Source organism: Amblyraja radiata, chromosome 9 (assembly GCF_010909765.2).
Source record: "Amblyraja radiata isolate CabotCenter1 chromosome 9, sAmbRad1.1.pri, whole genome shotgun sequence".
In the NCBI taxonomy this organism is placed as follows: domain Eukaryota; kingdom Metazoa; phylum Chordata; class Chondrichthyes; order Rajiformes; family Rajidae; genus Amblyraja; species Amblyraja radiata.
This window is the reverse complement of record NC_045964.1, coordinates 61,172,760-61,195,979: the sequence shown is the minus strand read 5'-3', so window position 1 is coordinate 61,195,979 and position 23,220 is coordinate 61,172,760. Positions and strand designations below refer to the sequence as shown.

Below are 23,220 nucleotides of genomic sequence, written 5' to 3'. Positions count from 1 at the left end.
CAGAGCAAAAGGAGGCTACAGACGCTTGGCTGTTGAGTAGAGCTAGTGCTCGTGGAAAAAAAGTTGTTTTTATGTCTGGCTGTGGTGGCTTTGACAGTCCGGAGTCGCCTTCCAGAGGGAAGTGATTCAAAGGGTTTGTGACCAGGGTGATTGAGGTCAGATGATCTTACCCGCTCGCTTCCTGGCCCTTGCAGTGCACAGTTCGTTGATGGTGGGGGGGGGGGGGAAAGGTTGCAGCCAACAATCTTCTCGACCTTTGGTCTACATTTGGTCTCTGGGCCGAGCAGCTTTGCTTCTTGTCCTGGTCTACGCTACACCATCCATCGCAGACATTAGCTTTGCAAGCTGAACTGTGGAGATCGTGCCAGTTTCCTGATAGAACAACATCAGTGACTGGAAGTTCAAGTTCAGGTTTATTGTCATGTGTCCCTGATAGGACAATGAAATTCTTGCTTTGCTTCAGCACATAGAACATAATAGGCATTGACTACAAAACACATGAATAAATAAACTGATAAAATGCAAAATGACAGATAATGGGTTATTAATGTTCAGAGTTTGTCCGAGCCAGGTTTAATAGCCTGATGGCTGTGGGGAAGTAGCTATTCCTGAACCTGGTCGCTGCAGTCTTCAGGCTCCTGTACCTTCTACCTGAAGGTAGCAGGGAGATGAGTGTGTGGCCAGGATGGTGTGGGTCTTTGATGATACTGCCAGCCTTTTTGAGGCAGAGACTTCGATAAATCCCCTCGATGGAAGGAAGGTCAGAGCCGATGATGGACTGGGCAGTGTTTACTACTTTTTGCAGCCTTTTCCACTCCTGGACGCTCAAGTTGCCGAACCAAGCCACGATGCAACTGGTCAGCATGCTCTCTACCGTGCACCTGTAGAAGTTAGAGAGAGTCCTCCTTGACAAACCGACTCTCCGTAATCTTCTCAGGAAGTAGAGGCGCTGATGTGCTTTCTTGATAATTGCATCAGTGTTCTCGAACCAGGAAAGATCTTCAGAGATGTGCACGCCCAGGAATTTGAAGCTCTTGACCCTTTCAACCATTGACCCGTTGATATAAACGGGACTGTGGGTCCCCATCCTACTCCTTCCAAAGTCCACAATCAGTTCCTTGGTTTTGCTGGTGTTGACGGCCAGGTTATTGTGCTGGAACCATATGGACAGTTGCTCAATCTCTCTTCTATACTCGGACTCATCCCCATCAGTGATACGTCCCACGACAGTGATGTCGTCAGCGAACTTGATGATGGAGTTCGCACTATGACCGGCTACGCAGTCATGAGTATAGAGTGAGTACAGCAGGGGGCTGAGCACGCAGCCTTGAGGTGCTCCCGTGCAGATTGTTATCGAGTCTGACACATTTCCACCAATACGAACAGACTGTGGTCTGTGGATGAGGAAGTCGAGGATCCAATTGCAGAGGGATGCGCAGAGACCCAGTTCTTGCGAGTTTGGTAACCAGCTTGGAAGGGATGATTGTGTTAAATGCCGAGCTGTAATCAATGAATAACAGCCTGACATATGAGTTTTTGTTGTCCAAGTGGTCCAGAGTGGAGTGGAGGGCCAGCGAGATCGCATCCACCGTTGATCTGTTGTGGCGGTAAGCAAACTGCAGTGGGTCCAGGTTTTTGTCGAGGTAGGAGTTCGAGGTCGAGGGCAAGGGGTCACGCCAGCTTCCTGTCACAACAGCAAAAGAGGGCAGGAGTAAGTCAGGGAGTATCTGTAATATTGTCACATGTACCGAGGTACAGTTAAATGTCTTGCTTTGCATGCTATCCAATCTAATCAGATGTACATACATGGATGCAATCAGTTCAGGCTCAAATATAATAGATAGAGCAAAGGAAAAATATAGAATGAAGAATACAGATTTCAGCACATCCATTCCATAGACTAAGTCCAATGTATTCGAGAGAATTAGTTATAGCCCTCAGGGCTAACATAATCAAGGGATAAGGGGAGAATTTTGGATAATTAGCTATGATCATATTGAATGGCTCGAATGGCCGAATGGCCTACTCCTGCACCTATTTTCGATGAGATGGGATCTTATTGAAACATATAAGATTATTAAGGGTTTGGACACGCTAGAGGCAGGAAACGTGTTCCCGGTGTTGGGGGAGTCCAGAGCCAGGGGCCACAGTTTAAGAATAAGGGGTAAGCCATTTAGAATGGAGATGAGGAAACACTTTTTCACACGGAGGGTTGTGAATCTGTGGAATTCTCTGCCTCAGAGGGCAGTGGAGGCCAATTCTCTGGATACTTTCAAGTGAGATAGAGCTGTTAAAGATAACGCAGTCAGGGGATATGGGGAGAAGGCAGGAATTGGGTACTGATTGTGGATGATCAGCCATGATCATATTGAATGGCGGTACTGGCTCGAAGGGCCAAATGGCCTACTCCTGCACCTATTGTCTATTGTCTACTGTCTTTTGCCTATTGTCTATATAATGTCTGCAATGGGGTAGAGGTGAATCGAACAGTACACTATGGAATGGAAGGACCGTTCAGAAGCCTGATAATGGAGGGCATGAAGCTGTTCCTTCGTGCATATCTCCTTGTATCTAATTCTACAATGATGTCCTTTAGCGGGGATTCCATTAGCGGTCTTGTTCCTATGAATGCCTCCTGAGTACTGAGCAAAGTACCAGTGCATCATCCAGTATACTCGAGAGATGCGGCAGATTACTGGATTAGATTTAATTGTGAGAATGCCTGGTCCCCAGCCAGATAATGGATTTGCAATAACATTAATGGAACAGGATGCTGCTAAACTCTTTCCTGAAATTCGAGACAAGGGTCAGGGAGAGGAAATCGGATATCCGAGGCCAACACTTCAGCCTTGTACCAAGTAACTTTTTGCACTTAGTAGTAGTGCCATTCTTTAGTTGAGTTTAGTTTATTGTCACATGTACCGAGGTGCAGTGAAAAGCTTTTGTTGCGTGCTAACCAGTCAGCAGAAAGGCAACACATGATTACAATCGAGCCGTTTACAGTGTACAGACACATGATAAGGGAATACATTTTAGTGGTAAAGCGGGCAAAGTCCGATCAAGGATAGTCCACGGGTCACCAAAGAGGCAGAAAGTAGTTCAGCACTGCTTTATTGCGGTAGGATGGTTCAGTTGCCTGATAACAGCTGGGAAGAAACTGTCCCTGAATCTGGAGGTGTGCGTTATCAGAGGGGAGGAGAGGGAGTGACCGGGGTGCGACTCGTCCTTGATTAATGCTGCTGGCCTTGCCGAGGCAGCGTGAGGTGTAGATGGAGTCAATGGAAGGGAGGTTGGTTTGTGTGATGGTCTGGGCTGCATCCACGTTGAGATGCAATACTTGTTCCCATGCCATAAGGGCCTGTCCCACTCAGGTGATATTTTAGGCGACTGTCATTGTCGTAGCAGGTCACCGAAAAACCGGCGACTGGACCTCCCCCTCCCCCCCCCCCCCCCCATGACAATGTCTACGACAACCTACCATCTAGTCAACGTCAAGCTACGGCAAGCTATCAACAAAAATTAGGACGTCCACCTACGACCACACCCACGACCACACAGGTGACAACCGACGACGACCGAAGTCAACCTAAGTCCACCCGCGACAAGCTATGACCATGTCGGTGACAACTGAAGACAATTCAGTCGCCGGTACCTGTCGCCGGTTGACGTAGGTAGTCGCCAATGGAATTCACCGAAGTCAGCACCGGCGACAACCTACATCACCAGGCGACAACCTACGTCACCTGGCGACAACCTACGGCAGCACCTGCGTCAATTCAATTCAATTCAATTTAATGAACTTTATTTGTGTAGAGCATCAGTGTGTGCACAGTTTATATACCCAGCAACACAACACAATATACCACACACATCACATACCAGCAGTCCAACAGTGGTCTGTAGGTAAAACTTGCAAAGCACAATACATGAAGAATAGGCAATAATAACATTAAAAGAATGTTAAACATGTATATATAAATAAACGAATAAATAAATAGATCAACTATTTCATGTGTCTAATGGATGTCGGAACAAAACTCGACATGGCTCTCTTAGTCCTGAATGTGAGTGGCCTGTATCTCTGGCCTGAGGGCAGAAGACTGTATTGGCTGTGCAGTGAGTGAGTGAGTGGTGTCTGAGGCTATTTTTGTTCCTTTTAGTTTAGTCCTTCTATGGTAAATACTGATCAGTGGTTCCTGCTCCAGTCCGATTATTTTACTGCTCATTGATATGATTTTGTACCGTGGGTTGCGACGGATGTTGTATAGTGACCCAAACCAGGCTGACATATTGAAGGAGAAGTCAAGCTACGCTCATTGGCGTCAAGCCCACTGTCGCCGACTGCCCTGGAATACTCTCGAACATGTTGAAAATCCAGCGGCGACCAGAAAGACGCTACGACTCTTTGGAGAGGACTGAGGAGAGGACTCGCTACCCTACAGGCGACAGGCCCTTTATAGAAATACCCCATGGAGTCAATCAAAAAATTAAGTGGGGAGTTCTTCCCATCAGTCTGAATTAGCTGTGAGATCTAACCATAGCTAAACCATGCAGTTTGCGGGACGTTAGAATAGCTGTTTGTCTGTAATGTCAATAGCATTCTATCTCGAAGTAATTGATTGTGAGGCTTTTTGTTAAGTGCCTCTTCCTGCCAGGAACATGTTTGTAAAACAAATCTGTCCTCAGAGTTATGCTTTCTCAAATGATATGCCTTGGCATTTTCTATACTTGCTCACTTGGACGGTAAGACTTGGGAAAAGAGAAATTGCAATTCACGTTCCAGTCTTTGATATAGTGAATCTCTTTTCAGTTGTTGTGCCTGCGATGTGTGTGTGTGTGTGTGTGTGTGTGGACATTTGCCAATTTACAGTTAGCAAGGTGCCACAAAAGCTTGGAGAGCATTGGGAAGTTGATCTTTTCATGATGGCTTCAGTGGAGTGTTGGACAGGGCATCGGATTAACTGGATGCTACAGCTGGGCACAATTTTAACATAACCCGCACACCTATAAAGTGATGGTTGCTTTAGCCCTCTTGTAATAATCAGTGCAGACTAGTTGAATGGTTTTGGCACAGCGGTCGCTGAGTCTACACTTGGTCTCTCATTGGTTTTGCTCCATCGAGTGCCCCATGGTGGCACGGTGGCACAGCGGGTAGAGTTGCTGCCTAACAGCGCCAGATATCCGGGTTCGATCCTGTCTACGAGTGCTGTCTTGACGGAGTTTGTACATTCTCCCCGTGACCGCGTGGGTTTTCTCCAGGTGCTCGGGTTTCCTCGCACATTCCAAAGTCGTGCAGATTTGTAGGTTCGTTGGCTCTGATAAAAATTGTAAATTGTCCCGAGTGTGTGTAGGATAGTGCTAGTGTACGGGGATCGCTGTTCGGCACGGACTCGGTGGGGTCGAAGGGCCTGTTTCCGCGCTGTATCTATAAAGCGAAAGCGAAACGTTACTTATCCGTGTTCTCCGGAGATGGTGCCCGACCCACTGAGTTGCTCCAGCACTTTGTGTCTTTTGTTCTTTGGGCAATGCGTTTCCATGTAAACTTTTTGTTCTTGGCTCTATCAAGCCTGAAATAGACCGGATAACTACTCTTTGGCTTGAGATAAATGCATGGCTTTAATAATTGATGTGTGTGTCTTTCCTTCAAAGGAAATGAAAATGACTTTTAAAGCAGATGGATGATGAGTTGAGAAAGCTAGAATATCTAGCAAATTGTTAACTTGCAATTATATTTTCATCCTTAAATTTATTTTGAAATGAAGTTAAAGGAAAATTTCAGCTGAAAGTCCTGCTTTGCAAAATTGTCTTTTTTAGTAGATAGTGACTGTGCAGTTTTATTCTCATCTGGGACCTGATTGAATGTAGATTATGTACGTATTAGAAGGTAGATAAAAATGCTGGAGAAACTCAGCGGTGAGGCAGCATCTATGGAGCACAGGAATAGGTGACATTTCGGGTCAAGACCCTTCTTCAGACTGATGTGGGGGTGGAGGGGGGGGGGGGCGGGAAGAAGAAAGGAAGAGGCGGAGACAGTGGGCTGTGGGAGAGCTGGGAAGGGGAGGGGAAGGAGGGAGAAAGCAAGGACTACCTGAAAGTGGAGAAGTCAATAGACAATAGGTGCAGGAGTAGGCCATTCGGCCCTTCGAGCCAGCACCACCATTCAATGTGATCATGGCTGATCATCCCCAATCAGTACCCCATTCCTGCCTTCTCCCCATATCCCTTGACTCCGTTATTTTTAAGAGCCCTATCTAGCTCTCTCTTGAAAGCATCCAGAGAACCTGCCTCCACCGCCCTCTGAGGCAGAGAATTCCACAGACTCACCACTCTCTGTGAGAGAAAGTGTTTCCTCGTCTCCGTTCTAAATGGCTTACTCCTTATTCTTAAACTGTGGCCCCTGGTTCTGGTCTCCCCCAACATCGGGAACATGTTTCCTGCCTCTAGCGTGTCCAAGCCCTTAACAATCTTATATGTTTCAATGAGATATCCTCTCATCCTTCTAAACTCCAGAGTGTACAAGCCCAGGTGCTCCAGTCTCTCAGCATATGACAGTCCCGCCATCCCGGGAATTAATCTTGTAAACCTATGCTGGGGTTTAAACTGCCCAAGCGAAATATGAAGTGCTGCTCCTCCAATTTGCGGTGGGACTCACTTTGGCCATGGAGGAGGCCCAGGACAGAAAGGTCAGATTTGGAATGGGATGGGGAGTTGAAGTGCTGAGTCACCGGGAGATCAGGTTGGTTAGTGTGAACTGAGCGGAGATGTTGGGCGAAGCGATCGCCAAGCCTGCTGGAAATCTTTTTCGATTTTTCCAGCATCTGCAGTTCTTTCTTTTGATTTTTTCAGGATCTGCAATTCTTTCTTAAACATGTACGTAATATATTCTTTAGAAAGGTGTGAGCGTGATTATCATACACGGTCCTTAATAATGCAGCCTGTCCATTAGTTCTGCGTTGGCCATCTTTGAAATGCAAGGTCATGGAAGAAGAACTTCTGTAGAAGGGTCACGACCCGAAAGTCACCTATTTCTTTTCCCCAAGAATGCTGCCTGACCCGTTGAGTTACTCCAGCATTTTGTGTTTATCTTTGGTGCAAACCAGCATCTGCAGTTCCCAATTTCTCCAATTTCCCGTAGCCACATGTACCGAGGTACAGTGAAAAGCTTTTGTTGCGTGCTAACTAGTTAGCGGAAAGTCAAAACATGATTACAATCCGCCCATTTACAGTGTACAGATGTATGATAAGGGAGTAACGTTTAGTGCAAGGTAAAGCCAGCAAAGTCTGATCACGAATTGTCCGAGGGTCATCAAAGGGTTCCTTCCTGCACGTCATAGAGTAGGCATAGAACATAACATTGGAACGGGCCCTTCGGCCCACAATGTTTGTGCCGAACATGATGCCAGATTAAACTGAGCTCAAATGTCGGTAAATGATCCATCTTTCCCGCTACTGGGGGACGACAGATGGCACAATGGGCTAAGTGTTCGGCTGGCAACCAGAAGGTAGCCGGTTCGAATCCCGCTTGGAGTGCATACTGTCGTTGTGTCCTTGGGCAAGACACTTCACCCACCTTTGCCTGTGTGTGAATGTGTGTGAATGTGTGTGAGTGATTGGTGGTGGTCGGAGGGGCCGTAGGCGCAGATTGGCAGCCACGCTTCCATCAGTCTGCCCCAGGGCAGCTGTGGCTACAGAAGTAGCTTACCACCACCGAGTCTGACTGAGGAGTGAATGAATAATGCGATGTAAAGCGCCTTGAGTATTAGAAAGGCGCTATATAAATCCCATCCATTATTATTATTATTATTACTCCATGTACTTCGATGCACCTACCGAAAACTCACTGTCGTGTCTGGCACCACCCCCACCACCCTGGCAATGGTTGAATCCAGAACCAGGGGTCACAGTTTATGAATAAGGGGTAGGCTATTTAGGACTGAGATGAGGTAGAACTTTTTTTACCGGGAGAGTTGTGAATCTGTGGAATTCTCTGCCACAGAAGGCAGTGGTGGCCAATTCTCTAGATGTTTTAAAGAGAGCAGTTAGATATGGCTCTTAGGGCTAATGGAATCAAGGGATATGGGGAGAAAGCAGGAGCAGGGTACTGACTTTGGATGATCAGCCGTGATCGTATTGCATGGCGGTGCTGGCTCGAAAGGCCGAATGGCCTACTCCTGCTATTTTCTACATTTCTATGTTTTTAATGCATCCCAGGACCCCACCTTTCTCTGTGTTTAAAAAAAAAACCTTGCCCTGCGCATCTCCATTGAACGTTCCCCTTCTCAGCTTCTATGTAGCTCTGCATTTGGATAGGATTTTGGACAGGAGAGGCCTGGAGGGATGCTGCCTAATGCCAGCAGAAAGGAGTAGCATCACAGAGTCATATAATGTGAAAACAGGCCCTTCTGCCCACCTTGTCCATGAAACTAACATGCCCCATCTGCACGAGTCCTACCTGCCTGCATGCGGCCCATATCCCTCTAAAGCTATCCGATCAATGTACCTATCCAAAAGGGTTTTTCAACATGGCGATAGTACCTGCCCCTTAACTTTCTCCTCCAGCAGCTTGTTCCATATACCTACCACCCTTGGTGTAAAAGTTGCCTCTATTAACTCTTTCCCCCACCACACCTTAAACCTATGTCCTATGGTTGGTTCTGAGTCCCCCACTCCAGGTAAAAGACTGCATTCACCCTGTCTTCTACACCTCTATAAGGTTACCTCTCGCCCTTCTTCACTTCAAGGAATAAAGTCCTAGCCTGCTCAACCTTTCCCTACAGCTCAGGCCCCAAAGTCCAGGCCACATCCTCGTAAACCTTCTCTGCACTCGTTCCAGCTTCACAACAGCCTTCCTATAACAGGGTGACCAAAACTTAACACAATACACCAAATGTGGCCTCACTAAAATGTCTTGTCACGGTGGTCAAGGTGGGGCAGCGGTAGACTTGCTGCCTTACAGCGAATACAGCACCGGAGACCCGGGTTCGATCCCGACTACGGGTGCTGTGTCTCCTGAGTTTGTACGTTCTCCCCGTGACTTGCCTGGGTTTTCTCCGACATCTTCGGTTATCCTCCCACACTCCAGAGACGTGCAGGTTTGTAGGTTAATTGGCTTGGTAAATGTAAAAATTGTCCCTAGTGGGTGTAGGATGGTGTTAATGTGCGGGGATCGCTGGTCGGCGCGGACCCGGTGGGACAAAGGGCCTGTTTCCGCGCCGTCTCTCTAAACTTAACTAAACTTATTGCCATAACGTAGAATTCTCTGCCTCAGAGGGCGGTGGAGGCCGGTTCTCTGGATGCTTTCAAGAGAGAGCTAGATAGGGCTCTTAAAGATAGCAGAGTCAGGGGATATGGGGAGAATGCAGGAACGGGGTACTGATTGGGGATGATCAGCCATGATCACATTAAATGGCGGTGCTGGCTCGAAGGGCCGAATGACCTACTCCTGCACCTATTGTCTATTGTCTATAATAATTCTGATAAAGCTTCCCCTTTCCCTTCTACTCCTCAGGCTTAGAATCCATTTGAGATCAGAAGGGTTAATATCAGTAAGGCAGGTGTGGCCTGGCAAAGGCTCTCAGTGGCATTACCCTGCATCAAGCAGCAGAACTCCAGCAAGACTGGGTTCCTCGTGGATTCCAACAGCGAAATGTATTGACAAATGTTGCGCCATCTGTCACTCAGTAACTCTTGGACGTGTGCATTCCACTGGGTAGTGAAAGCAATTGCAGGAGTCATTTTCAAAAGGCAATGCTTTAAAAAAAAAAATCTGTTTTGCAAGTCCTTGAGGAAAGAATGGCAGAGTGGGGCTCATTGGTTACAGTATCAAGAAGTCATCATAGACATAATGGCCATCTCTCTAACCCATACAGATTTATATAAAGTGCAAGTTTGTTCCTGGTGCCAGCAAATGGGAATATATCTCAATTGGAATCAAGCCAAGAAAGTGGATATTTACAAACGCACTTTATGGCGCTTCAGAAATCTTTGGCTGAGAATATTTTTCAGCTTCTGATACTTTCTGTTTGTTTGAATTGTTCTCATGGAGATTCAGACCAGAATGTCACGTTCTGCAGCAATGTTAACGCATTGGAGTTTATTTGTTTCCAGAGAGCAGATTCTGATAGAGCTGTGCATTTGTGCAGATTACACTGGCATAGATACATAGAAAATAGGTGCAGTAGGAGGCCACTCGGCCCGTCGAGCCAGCACCGCCATTCATTGTGAACATGGCTGATCGTCCCCAATCAATAACCCGTGCCTGCCTTCTCCCCATATCACTTGATTTCACTAGCCCCTAGAGCTCTATCTAATGCCCCTGTCCCACTTAGGAAACCTGAACGGAAACCTCTGGAGACTTTGCGCCCCACCCAAGGTTTCCGTGCGGTTCCCGGAGGTTGCAGGTGGTTGCCGGAGGTTGCAGGTAGTGGAAGCAGGTAGGGAGACTGACAAAAACCTCCGGGAACCTCTGGGAACCGCACGGAAACCTTGGGTGGGGCGCAAAGTCTCCAGAGTGTTCCGTTCAGGTTTCCTAAGTGGGACAGGGGCATAACTCTCTCTTAAATCCATCCAGTGATTTGGCCTCCACTGCCATCTGTGGCAGGGAATTCCACAAATTCACAATTCTCTGGGTGAAAACGTTTTTTTCTCACCTCAGTCTTAAATGGCCTCCCCTTTATTCTAAGACTGCGGCCCCTGGTTCTGGGCTCGCCCAACATTGGGAACATTTTAACTGCTTTCTAGCCTGTCCAGTCCTTTTATAATTGTATATGTTTCTACAAGATCGCCCCTCATCCTTCTGAACTCCTGTGAATACGCGCCCAGTCTTTTCAATCTTTCCTCATATGACAGTCCCGCCATCCCAGGGATCAATCTCGTGAACCTACGCTGCACTGCCTCAATCACATTGGGAGTTTATGTGTTTCCAGAGAGGACTGTGATAGAGTTGTGCATTTGTGCAGATTGCACTGTCCTTACGGGTTTTTGCAAGAGAATAAATTTGCTAATCGGAGCTAAATTAGCTACTTATTATGATTGCGGTATATTCGAGCTCAATCAGCACACACTCTGATGAAAATGCGATTGATGTAGAACTATGCTAATTTTAAAGGTTTTTTTTTTAATGGTGTGTTTTAATTTATTTTTTTTACAGGTTGTGAGGCTGATCGTGGCTTCCTTTGAGATGGTGGCAACGACAAATGCATTCAGGCATCATGTGGCCTCTGTGGAATCGAGCCACGGCGTGCAAGAAGTGATGTGAGAGGATTAATCTGCGAGCTGCTGAAAAAATAAAACAAATCGCAGCCAAAATTGCGCCTCTTTGCTGTAGATGGCAGATTTAGTCTTGACAGGTTGAGGATTGACTGAAATCCCAGTTTACTTGTTTGGTTGCCAGCCATCCGCTGAAGACTTCAGCACATTCACAATTTGCCATCGCCTCTCATTAGAAGTTTGCCCTGAATGATCTGATGCCGGCTGAGGACCGCGTGCTGCTGTTGTTGGACCAACACCTTTGATTTGACCTCACCGACACTGTGGTCGTGACCTTTGAAATCACCTGGCGGATGAGCGTTTGCCGTCATTGTGGAGTTTTGATCCCCCACTGACAAACTGCACTTTTTTAGTGAACGGTTTTATATATTTTGTTCCCCCCCCCCCACCCCCCCCTTGTTCACTCCAGGACATTACGCACTCGCGTGCACCTGGCATCATGATCAGCATGGATTCCTTCTGCTTCGTGCTGTTGCTAAGTTCGCTAGCGGGGCTCTGCCTGGGCATCGAATTCACGGGAGCGCCAGGACTATGGACCCGCTACGCCCGGTGGGACGCCAGCACCCGGAGTGATCTCAGCTTCCAGTTTAAGACCGAGCTCTCCAGCGCCCTGCTGCTGTACTTCGACGACGGCGGCTACTGCGACTTTGTGCAGCTGATGATCGCGGAGGGGAAAGTCCAGCTCAAGTTCAGCATCGACTGCTTCGAGACCCAGCTCGGCATGGATAAGCTGGTGAATGACGACAAGTGGCACTTCCTCATGGTTTCACGCAACAACTTGAGAACAGTCCTCGTGTTGGACGGCGAAACTCGGTCGGCCGAAGTCCAGCCTCAGCGGCAGTACATGAAGATAGTCAGCGACCTGTTCATCGGAGGCGTCCCGCAGGATATCCGCAAGTCTGCGCTAACTCTGAACACCATACAAGACAAACCTCCTTTCAAGGGATATATTGAAGACTTGAAGTATGGGGACACTGTACCGTTGCTCTTGGGGAGCCAGTTTGTGAAGCTGGTCAAGGAAGGCCTTTGCACTGAAAACCCATGTGAAAATGGTGGGATTTGCTCTTTATTCGAAGCTGAGGTTTCCTGTGACTGTTCCACCACGGGATATGTGGGGAGCTACTGCACTGAAGGTGAGAGAAAGGCTTTTCCTACTATTCAACGTACACCTGTTTACACTAACATGTTCGGCGCGTTACATTAACATGTAGTAAAATGTTCATATTGGATTAAAATAAATCCATTAAGGGCCTGTCCCACTTTCACAACCTAATCACACGACCTTTTTTTAATACTCGTGGACATTTTTCATCATGCTAGAAAAAACACCCCGACCTACCTGATGCCACGAGTACCTACGACTAGCATCACGACCTTCCTACGACTTCGTGACAACCATGCTGCGAGTATGAGTCAAGGGCAAACTTGGCAAAGGTCGTGAATTAGGTCGTGAAAGCGGGACAGGCCCTTTATTCTGTGGAAATTTAACGGTTAGAACTTGTGATTCGCCAAGTGGTTTAATGGATTTTGTCACCCATCTGTGCTCTGTGACCACGCATCATAGTTGAGGTTTCAGTTAAATTGTTTTCAACTTTGCCTCATGGTTTTTGGTCTTGGAGAACGTAAAAATGAGCTCTAATTTCGAAACCTGGATGGCTTCATCCTAAACCTGACAACGAGGGATCGGTAGGAGGGGCTCAGTGACTGGAGGACTGGTGATGGGATCTAGGGAGTGGGCAGGGCTGAAGATGTCCTGGTTGGGTTGCTCCTAGGCCTGGCCAAGCTGGCCATCCACGAGTCACGGCACCAGGCGGAAGAGGGCCTTGCCCGAGCCAGATGCTTGCGTGGTTACGTCCGCGCCCGGGTGGTGATAGAGAGGGACATCATTGTATAGTAGTTATTTAGTATATTTGTAAGCATTGTAACATAGTTGTCTGCAAATTCAGTGTCTAGACATTCTTCTTGCGTATGGCGTGCACAGCCTAAAGTTGGAAGACAACTTGTTCTGTTTGATCTTCTGTTTGTGCACGCCAGGTTGATTGCATTCGTCGAAACAGGGTGGACCACAGGGTGAAGGTTGCAATCTCCCAACCCCAGATATTTTGGTGATTTTGTACTATGGTGGTGGGTGTGTCACCGCGGTTTTGTTTTCTATCGTGATCGCAATTAAATAAATTAATTTTGATACAAACAAAACCCCATGACAATGATGGGTTAGCGAGATGTCCTAATCTTTGATCTCCCTGGAAGCATTCACTGATCAAAAGTTAAAGATGAACAATAAACACTGGAGAAGACCAGCTAGAACCATCAGAAGTGTCACCCCAAGCACATCAAATGATAAGATATCTTGAATGTCACCCTTGATTAGGCTAACTGAAAGTTTCTATTATTTTCATACCCACCCATCCATATTTAAGGCGGATTGATTTTTCCAAAAACAAGAGTGCATTATGGTTTCTTCTTTAAGTTTTGTTTCTCATGGAATTCGCTTCAAAATGTCCTTGTTTTAATGTTTCATTGAATATTTTCGGGGATTATGTTAATGAGAATATCTTGAGCTGAAAGTATAAATCAGTTGAAGAAGATGCTCTGTTTGTAAGTATATGTCAGTGCAGAACTGCAATGTCAGATGTTTTTCAATTTGCTAAAAACCCAGGCAAGAGAGTTTTAATGCATTTTTGTATGTGATTGTTTGATTCTTTGATTTTTAATCTTAACTCAATTGCATCATTTCATGATATAGCGCTCACCTGGAACGATTGGACATTGCATCGACTGCCATTAGGATGTCTCTGTATATACGTTTGGTATTGTAGCTCCTCGCCTTGTCATGCTTTTCATACTTTACCCATCTAAAAAAACAGTGTTGCTACCAACATGATGATTGTTGGCGGGTGTCTCCTCTTCAGAAGAAAATCAACAGTTTTTTTAGTTATTACAACAGTGTGTTTTCCTCAAGTGTATATTTCAGTTTTTTTCTTGTTTGTGCATTCCATATCTATTTGATCCAAACTTAGAACAAAATATCATGTGGTGATACCGGTTCAAAACAATTCCAATCGATTGAATTGTGGTACAAGTTGAATGCCAAGTTTACTTGGATAAGTAGATATCAAGTTGACCCATTCGCCATGGAGATGGGGGCCACATGTTTGTGCCTGGGTCTCACCACGCCATCAGTTACTAGTCTTCTTGGGAGACATCTTTCAGGAGTGAAATGTTTTTTTTCTCTGCAAGAAAACAATAGGTTCCATCGTGCAATATTGCGCCAAAACTGTGCTGGCCCATCAGCTGATCACAGGGCAGGTTGGTGACATCTCATTTAGACCCACAGCTCAGGTCATTAATCAGTTCCACACACATGGCTCAGGAGTTTCTTTTGACTGAAGAATCAGAAATGATTTGAAGTGCTGTTTGTGGAACAAAAAAAAATGGAAAACAGTGGTGAGTTCACATTTTCCATACATTCATTGTAAGCGACAGAGAAGCAATGATTTATTTCAGTAAGTTGTACTTCTCTGGTCTTGTTCCCATACGTTTTTCTTTGGTTGAGTTTTTTTTTAAAACACACCCCACCCCCAGCAAAAATGGTTAGTGAGAATCTTTTTTAAAGAGCATTCAATGTGTCGGAAAGAAGATTCATCATTGATAAAAGTCGAATCGCAAAAAATCGGGAACAGAAGGCTTGATCGCTGAACTTTGTGTGGCTTTCCAGGAAACTTCATTGCAGATATTTCAAAAGACTTGGTACTTGTTGAATGAACTTGTGCCTTATTCAGATGAATGAAACAATTTAACAAAACTGTGCGTTCTTTGCTTTTCAACACGGGCATTTTATTATTAGCCCGGGAGAATACAGCTTGCTCTCATTGTGGGTAAAAGTTACGACTAAAATGCACCTTCCAAAAGGAGCTTTTTAGACAGTGATCTGAAAATGTGTGTTTTCATTATCGGAACCAATAGATATTTTAGTGAAGATCTACTTTCAGAAATGCCTGCAGTTTATCGCAGATACACAGTACCCATATAGTTTTAAAGCCATGAACTGTTATAGATTTATAGTCGATCAATAATTACAAGTTAATGCCCAGGAGACTTCAGGTAGATTGTTATTGTTCCAACAGCTTGCGCTTCTAAATTCCCTTTGGCAACGATCCATTAGCATATTTTTCTGCAGTCTTCCTATCACTTGATGTTCATCATGATCAATATCTCCTAAAGAAATGCAACATTAGGGGGTAGAAATGTATCGTTGGTTGCATGACCTAAATTGGCAATGCCAAGGCACGTACACGCAGTAATCCGCTTCTGAAACATGCATCCTTTAACTTCACTGAAATTAATTTTATGAGGCAGAGCAGATGGTGCAAAAAAAAACGCACTCTGCGGGCAGTGCATGTAACAAAGTAGAAATCATTGGTAATTTCAGAAAACTCAATTGATTGGGCGTCTTGACTTTAACCAAGTCTTCTGCGTCTGGCAGAAAGCTTCCTGGCAAACTTTTTATTCCAGCTTAAAAAGACTATTTAACGATGCCATCAAGTGCATTAACTCGATTTAAGGAGGATTTTTAGATACAAAAATGACATACTTGGTGTATGTCATTATGTCATGCAGCGAGGAAAAAGGCCCTTCGGCCCAACTTCCCCTTGCCGACCACATGCCCCATCTTTATTGGTCCCACCTGCCTTTGTTTAGCCCACATCCTCTAAACCTGTCCTATCTATGTACTTGTCTAATTACTTCTTAAACGTTGCAATAGTCCCTGCCTCAACTATCTCCTCTGGCAGCTCGTTCCATATCCCCACCACCCACTGTGTAAAAAAGCTACCCCCAACTCCGATTAAATCATCCCCCTTTCACCTTAATCCTATATCCTATGGTTCTTGATTCCTTAAACAGAACCTCCCATATATTTTAAATAACATTCACGGGAGGATTTATTTCAATCAATGGTATTTTATTCGAATTCACTTTGGATTCTCTTAATGTCATTTCCTTGCCATGGCTGCTTAATCAGCCACTGATGGCCACAAAGCTGACAGATGAATGGATGGACACGGGCTGTTCCATGGCGTTTTGGGAACCTCTTTAAGTCGAGGATATGACTTAAAGGAGTACTAACAAGATCACAGAGGCACCAATCCAGACTTTTGGTCGTCACCTTCAAATAGTTTTATCTTAATTGGTGTTCAGGCCACATAGCTGAGAAACATGTTAGTCAACAGATCTTGGCTGGCTATGCAATTGTACAGTGTAATGCTGGGGGGGTTTCAGAATTATTTTAATTCAAGATTATTTTTATCTGAAATGAAAAACAATAGCTGCATCTGGGATCATTTTTGATACGTTAGAGAATTGAGCAGGCACATGCTGGTTGACAATAGGCCTTGCAACTCAATCTTGGATTGTTATTTTTAAGGCGAAGATTAACAGGTTCTTGATTAGTATGGGTGGCAGGAGTTACGGGGAAAAGGCAGGAGAATAGGGTTGAGAGGGAGAGATAGATCAGCCATGATTGAATGGTGGTGTAGACTTGATGGGCCGAATGGCCTAAATCTGCTCCTATAACTTATGAACACGATTTCTGGGTCGTGGGTGAATTCCTTCTCTCCAGAGATGCTGCCTGACCCGCTGAGTTACCCCAGCATTTTGTATCTATCTTCCCTGCCTTATCTAATTGGTACACTAGAACCTCTAGATATCTGAATGTTAATCACGTTTGAGGTACAAATAGTGTTAATAATTCACTCACCTGTCCCCAGAGAGTATTGCGAGAAGGCATATTTAATTTTAAAATCTTTAATTTTAAAGATGTCTGGATTTGTTCCAATGAAAGATTACAGTACAAGGATATTCACAGACAAATGGCTGATGAGCTAATCTGCAGGTGATTATACATATAATTGACAAAGCTACTGGGATAATAAATAGGCTTTGGCAAAATGGCATTGTGGATTGGCAAGATAGGAGTGATAACATTGATATTCTGTTACACCATAATAATAACATCCTTGGATTTGAGAATTATTTTTCCATGCCATTGACCTTATTTTCAAGGATGCTCCTGCACTGATACATAGTCATCGATTCATACAGTGTGGTAACAGGCCCTTCGGGTCAACTTGTCCACTCCGACCAACGTGCCCCAACTACATTGGGATAGTCCCAGCCCCAACTACACCAGTCACACCTGCCTGCATTTGGTCCATATCCCTCAAAAACCTGTCATAGCCGTGTACCTGTCCAACTGTCTCTTTAATGCAATGATAGCAGATGCCTCAACTACCTCCTCGTTCCATATATCTACCACCTTTTGTGTTACCACTTGGGTAACTTTAAAATCTCCCCCTCCTCTCACATTAAACCTATGTCCATTTCTTCTTCTTCTTGCGTATGGCGTGCACAGCCTAAAGTTGTAGGACAACTTGTTCTATTTGATTGTGCACGCCGGGTTGATTGCATTCGTCGAAACAGGTCGGACCCACGTGAAGGTTGCAATCTCCCACCCCCCTATGTCCACTGGCTCTCGATTTCCCCTACTCTGGGTAAAAGGCTGTACATTTACCCTGTCTATTCTTCTCATGAACTTGCGCACGATACAAGGCTTCTGCGGAAACAATCTGCAATGAAGAACATCCTGAATTTCAACCCTATTTTGTTTCACCCTGTTGAAGAATTCAGCTGAAGCCCAGCTAAACCACAGCTTTGGCACCTCCAATTAAAGGCGGCTTAACAAAGTCTTCATAAAGCTCGAGGACTTCTTGACTGTGGCACTCAATGTCCCGACTGATGAAGGCAAGCATACAATAATTCAACTGAAATCTCAAGAGGCTTGGCCTGTATTTTGGAAGATGCATCTCAAGTTAGGATCGTAGAATGATACAGCGTGGATACAGGCTCTTCGGCTCATCTTGCCCACACCGACCAACATGTCCCATCTACACTAGTCCCACCCGCCTGCATTTGGCCCATGTCTCTCAAAACTTGTCCTATTCACGTACCTGCCTAAATGTTTCATAAACATTGGGATAGTCCCAGCCTCAACTGCCTCCACTGGCAGCTCGTTCCATACACCCACCACCCTTTGTGTGAACAAGTTACCCTTCATATTCCTATTAAATCTTTTCCCCTTCACCTTAAACCTATATCTTTTGGTCCTTGGTTCCCCTGCTCTGGGAAAGAGACTCTGTGCATCTACCTGATCAATTCCTCTCACAATTTTGTACACCTCCATAAGATATCCCCTCATCCTCCTGTGCTACAAGGAATAGAGACCCAGCCTACTCAACCTCTCCCTATAGCTCACACTCTCGAGTCCTGGCAACATCCTCTCAATTTCTGTTGACTTGGAAGCATTTTCTTGTTAAATCAAAATGGCGTTAAGAACAAATTTGAAAATAATCAGACCTTCAGTGTTTAATACTGTAGTCAAACATTTTAATTCATTCCTGTATTTCACATCTGGTGCTTCCAGTCTGAAATTCATTTTGCAAGCACCTCAATCAATTGTCATTTGCATCTGAATTGACACAAATCTGCTCTATTTACATAGAGATTGCCTTGGACATGTTATTTTACCCCAGTAAATTCTTGATAAATTCCGGATTAAACACTGCGATTGCATTTCAGTCTTTGATCCTGAAAGGTTAACATTATTATGGATCAGGCTATCTGAGTGAAGGCGTCCAAAGGGGCCTGAAAGTAAATAAATTGATATATATTTTCATTATATCAATTTTCTAATCCCTTGACATAGTTTCAAGGCTGTAAAATCAGTGCCACATAATTATTCCTAAATATATTCACGGTCTGCCTTTCAATTGCATTCTCCTGGGTCTGAATGATGTCTTCAGAAAATTCATTGCCACACAAGGCCGTGATCGCCAAGTCAATTGATATTTTTAAGGCAGAGATTGACAGATTCTTGATCAGCTGAGTTCATGTTCATAAGTGATAGGAGCAGAAATAGGCCATTCGGCCCATCGTCTGCCCCGCCACTCAGTCTTGGCTGATCTGCCTCTCCCTTTAAGGTTTCAAGGGTTTCAAGGTCATTTTATTGTCACATGTACCAACTAAAGTACAGTGAAATATACATTCTCCTGCCTTCTCCCCATAACCCCTGACGCACGTTCTAATCGAGAGTTGTGAAAACACTGTGATTTTTCTTAAGAGACCAGTTCCCTGTGTCTCTTAGTATGAGGATGTTGCCAGGACTAGAGGGTGTGAGCTATAGGGAGAGGTTGAGTAGGCTGGGTCTCTATTCCATGGAGCGTAGGAGGATGAGGAGAGATTTTATAGAGGTGTATAAAATCATTTGAGGAATAGATCAGGTAGATGCACGGAGTATTTTGCCCAGAGTAGGGGAATCGAGGACCAGAGGACATAGGTTCAAGGTGAAGGGGAAAATATTTAATAGGAATCTGACGGGTAACTTTTTCACACAGAGGGTAGTGGGTGTATGGAAAAAGCTGCCAGAGGAGGTAGTTGAGGCTGGGACAATCCCATTGTTTAAGAAACAGTTGGACAGGTACATGGATAGGACAGGTTTGGAGGGATATGGACCAAGCGCAGGCAAGTGGGACCAGGGTAGCTGGGACATTGTTGGCCGGTGTGGGCGAATTGGGCCGAAGGGCCTGTTTCCACACTGTATTACTCTATGACTCCATGGAGCCATACAATGTGGAAACAGGCCTATCAGCCCAACTTGCCCACACCAACCAACATGCCCAATCTACACTAGTCCCATCTGCCAGCGTTCAGCCCCATATCCTTCTTTGATATGTTGCTTGTCTCTCCACACAAATTGAAGTCTCACCTTCCCAATTCCATTCTTGTAAATCTCCTCTATATTTCACTCAGACTTTGACAATCGTCCCAAAATGTAGTCCCTTAATCTAGCTGTGCAGAGTGCAGGCTTTGTACAAGTGAACTGATGCAATACAAATGATATGATTGTGAGCAGTCACAAAATGCTGGAGTAACTCAGCGGGTGAGGCAGTATCTCTGGAGAGAAGGAATGGGCGATGTTTCGGGTCGAGACCCTTCTTCGGACTGATATTATTGTGACATTACTTGCATTGAATTAGTAACTTGCACATGCATAGCAATGTAAGTTAATTTAATGCAAGTCACAACATCAATATTTCCGAATGTCTCCGTGTATTTTACACCCAACCTGACCCATTCATCTTCTTCTTAGGCCCCCCTCGTTCATGGCTGACCATGGGTGTCTCCAGGGTGCTATTCCCTATATGGAGGGCGCCTGTGCGTGACTTTTTTTAATGTGGGGAGACTGGTGCACAGACAGCCACCCCACGGTCCTTGACAGATCTGGGTCAGGATCCAGTGACATGGAGTCCAAGACGACCGGGGACCCTTTTCTGCTGCAGCCTTCATCCGCCTTCCCAGCCGTTGTGATGCTCCACTAAGGTCAACCATCATCCTCCACCTGTTCCACCGTTGAGGTCTTGGTTGGATTGCTCTTTGTCAGGGACCTCCCCCTCGACCTCACCGCCGTGGGTGGCCCTACCAGGAGCATCGCTCCAGACGGCATCGCTCTCAGGATCTCAGGTCCTCACAAGCTTCTCCACCACGACAAGATGACAATCCACAGAGAAGTAACCCATTCATAAGTACCAGATTATAATACCCATTCAGGTATTTTGATTTTTTTTTTAAAGCACAAAGTGGTAGAGTAGCTCAGTGGGTCTGGCAGCATCTTTGGAGGATGTGGCTTTGGGTCGAGAGCCTTCACAGAGATTCACGGAGTCACACAACTCGGAAACAGGCCGATCGGCACACCTTGCCCACACCGACCAACAAGTCCCATCTACACTAGTCCCACCTGCCTGTGTTTGGCCCATAGAGTCTGATTAAACTGATTTGCTTTGTGCATGAAAATGTGCAGAGAGAAAAATATTTAGTGTAGGTGCTAATCTTCCGAGTCTCAGTTACAAAGTTGACGCATGCAAACCTGAAGTACAATTAATTTATTAGCCAAGTATGTAAACATACAAGGAATTTAATTTGCCATACAGTCATACAAAAAAGCAACAAGATACATAACCACAGTATATTTAACATAGACTTAAACAGCCACCATAGCGGCAGGTGAGAATCCCCAGGGCACACAGCATAAGCGGAGAACCACAGCCATCAGTTCAATGCCTGGGCCACAAACACGCTCCTTCACCGTGATGTAGGGTTGCCAACTTTCTCACTTCCAAATAAGGGACAAAAGGTCAAAATAGGGGCAAATTCCCGACGGCAATTCGTTGTCCGACTCGGCCGTGGCTGGGTGAATGATGAGTTGGGCCCGGGTGCTGGACTGCACACAAAGCCCAGCCGGAGGGCCAGCTGAGGAGTTTTGGCCCGGGCCGCGCGCAAAGTCCGGCGCCCCATCCAACTCATGAACCGATGATCGGTCATGAGAAGGAGGGGTGGTGGTGGTGTCGGCAGTAAGCGAAGGTCAGACAGCTGGCCGGGCTGCCGACCGACGGGGCCACGGGCGAGGCGCTGCTGCTGCACTCCATGGGCTGCACTATGTCAGAACGGGTGAGGCGGGGCCGGACGCGGCGCTCCGACCCAACAGTCCCCTCGACCCGAGTAGTGGCAGTCAAATACGCGACAAGGGCGGTCCCGTACGGGACAAACCAATTTAGCCCAATATACGGGATGTCCCGGCTAATACGGGACAGTTGGCGACCCTAGCGTGATGTGACCAGAGTTGTACCGACTGCTGTCACTCTCTCTGCAGTCCCTGTCTGCCCGAACAGTCAGAGAGCCGTCCACACTCGCACTAGACTCCTGGATGTCCACATGGAGTCATGTCCCCCAAACACCGAGATCACTGCACTCACGGCACTCCCTCCGGGTCCTCACCAGTGCAGGCAGCACGTCCATCTTGTTTTTTCAACGACCTCACATTCTCCACCGTGATGGAAGGCAAATTGTACCTTCTTGCCTGAGAGTAATTGCACACAGTCTGCGATGGACTTTCTGCTGGATGTTCAAGGTAGCCAAAGCTGCTTCTTGAAAGCAAGTAGTTGGCAAGTTATATCCTGACCCTTGTCGGTTTACTTTAGTTTAGGGATACAGGCCCTTTGGCCCATCGGATCCATACTGACCATTGATCACCCGCTCACACTAGTTATCCCACTACACACTGAGGCCAATTTACAATGGCCAATTAGAAACATTGAAAATAGGTGCAGGAGTAGGCCATTCGCCCCCTTCGAGACAGGACCACCATTCAATGTGATCATGGCTGATCATCCAGAATCAATACCCTGTTCGCTGCTTTTTCCCCATATCCCTTGATTCCATTAGCCCTAAGAGCTATATCTAACTCTCTGTTGAATATGTCCAGTGAATTGGCCTCCACTGCCTTCTGTAGCAGAGAATTCCACAGATTCACAACTCTCTCGGTGAAAACTTTTCGCCTCATCTCAATCCTAAATGGCCTAGGTTCTGGACTCCCCCAACATCGGGAACATATTTCAAGCACCTAGAATTAACCTAGAAACTTGCACGTCTTTGGAATGTGGGAGGAAACCAGAGCACCCGAAGGAAACCCATGTGGTCACAGTGAGAACATGCAAACTCCACACTGCCAGTATCAGATTGCAGGATCAAACCCGGGTCTCCAGCTCTGTGAAGCAGCAGCTCTACCACTACACCACCACTGTGCCATCCTATCTTGGTACCTTTTCCCTCATAAAAGATACCACTTATCTTGGTTTTGCCAAACCGCCTGTTCCATTCCACCCTCTTGACTAAAATAATATTGAGACAATCAAAGCAGATCATTATGAAGATAGACTTGACGTCCGTTTCTTTCCATAGCAAAAGACAATGCAATATCAAAAAATTAATTTCACAAACCATGATTCTGGATGGACTCAGTGGGTCAGGCAGCATCAGTAGTGGCAGACAGATAGGTAGTCA

General features: G+C 45.8%; 1 protein-coding gene across 17 annotated transcripts in view; it reads left to right on the top strand.

Annotated features, from left to right (window-relative positions):
• Positions 1 to 11,549: 11,549 nt before the first annotated feature.
• nrxn3 (neurexin 3) overlaps positions 11,550 to 23,220 on the top strand; it is a 1,403,890-nt gene continuing 1,392,219 nt past the window's right edge. For 16 of the 17 annotated variants that reach the window (XM_033027578.1, XM_033027577.1, XM_033027582.1 and 13 more), the window contains exon 1: positions 11,651 to 12,401. In XM_033027578.1, the coding sequence (XP_032883469.1) occupies positions 11,708 to 12,401 (694 nt within the window). In that variant the 5' untranslated portion in view covers positions 11,651 to 11,707. Of the gene's footprint in view, positions 12,402 to 23,220 lie in introns of all 17 variants that reach the window. The other variant, XM_033027583.1, reaches the window with a different exon arrangement.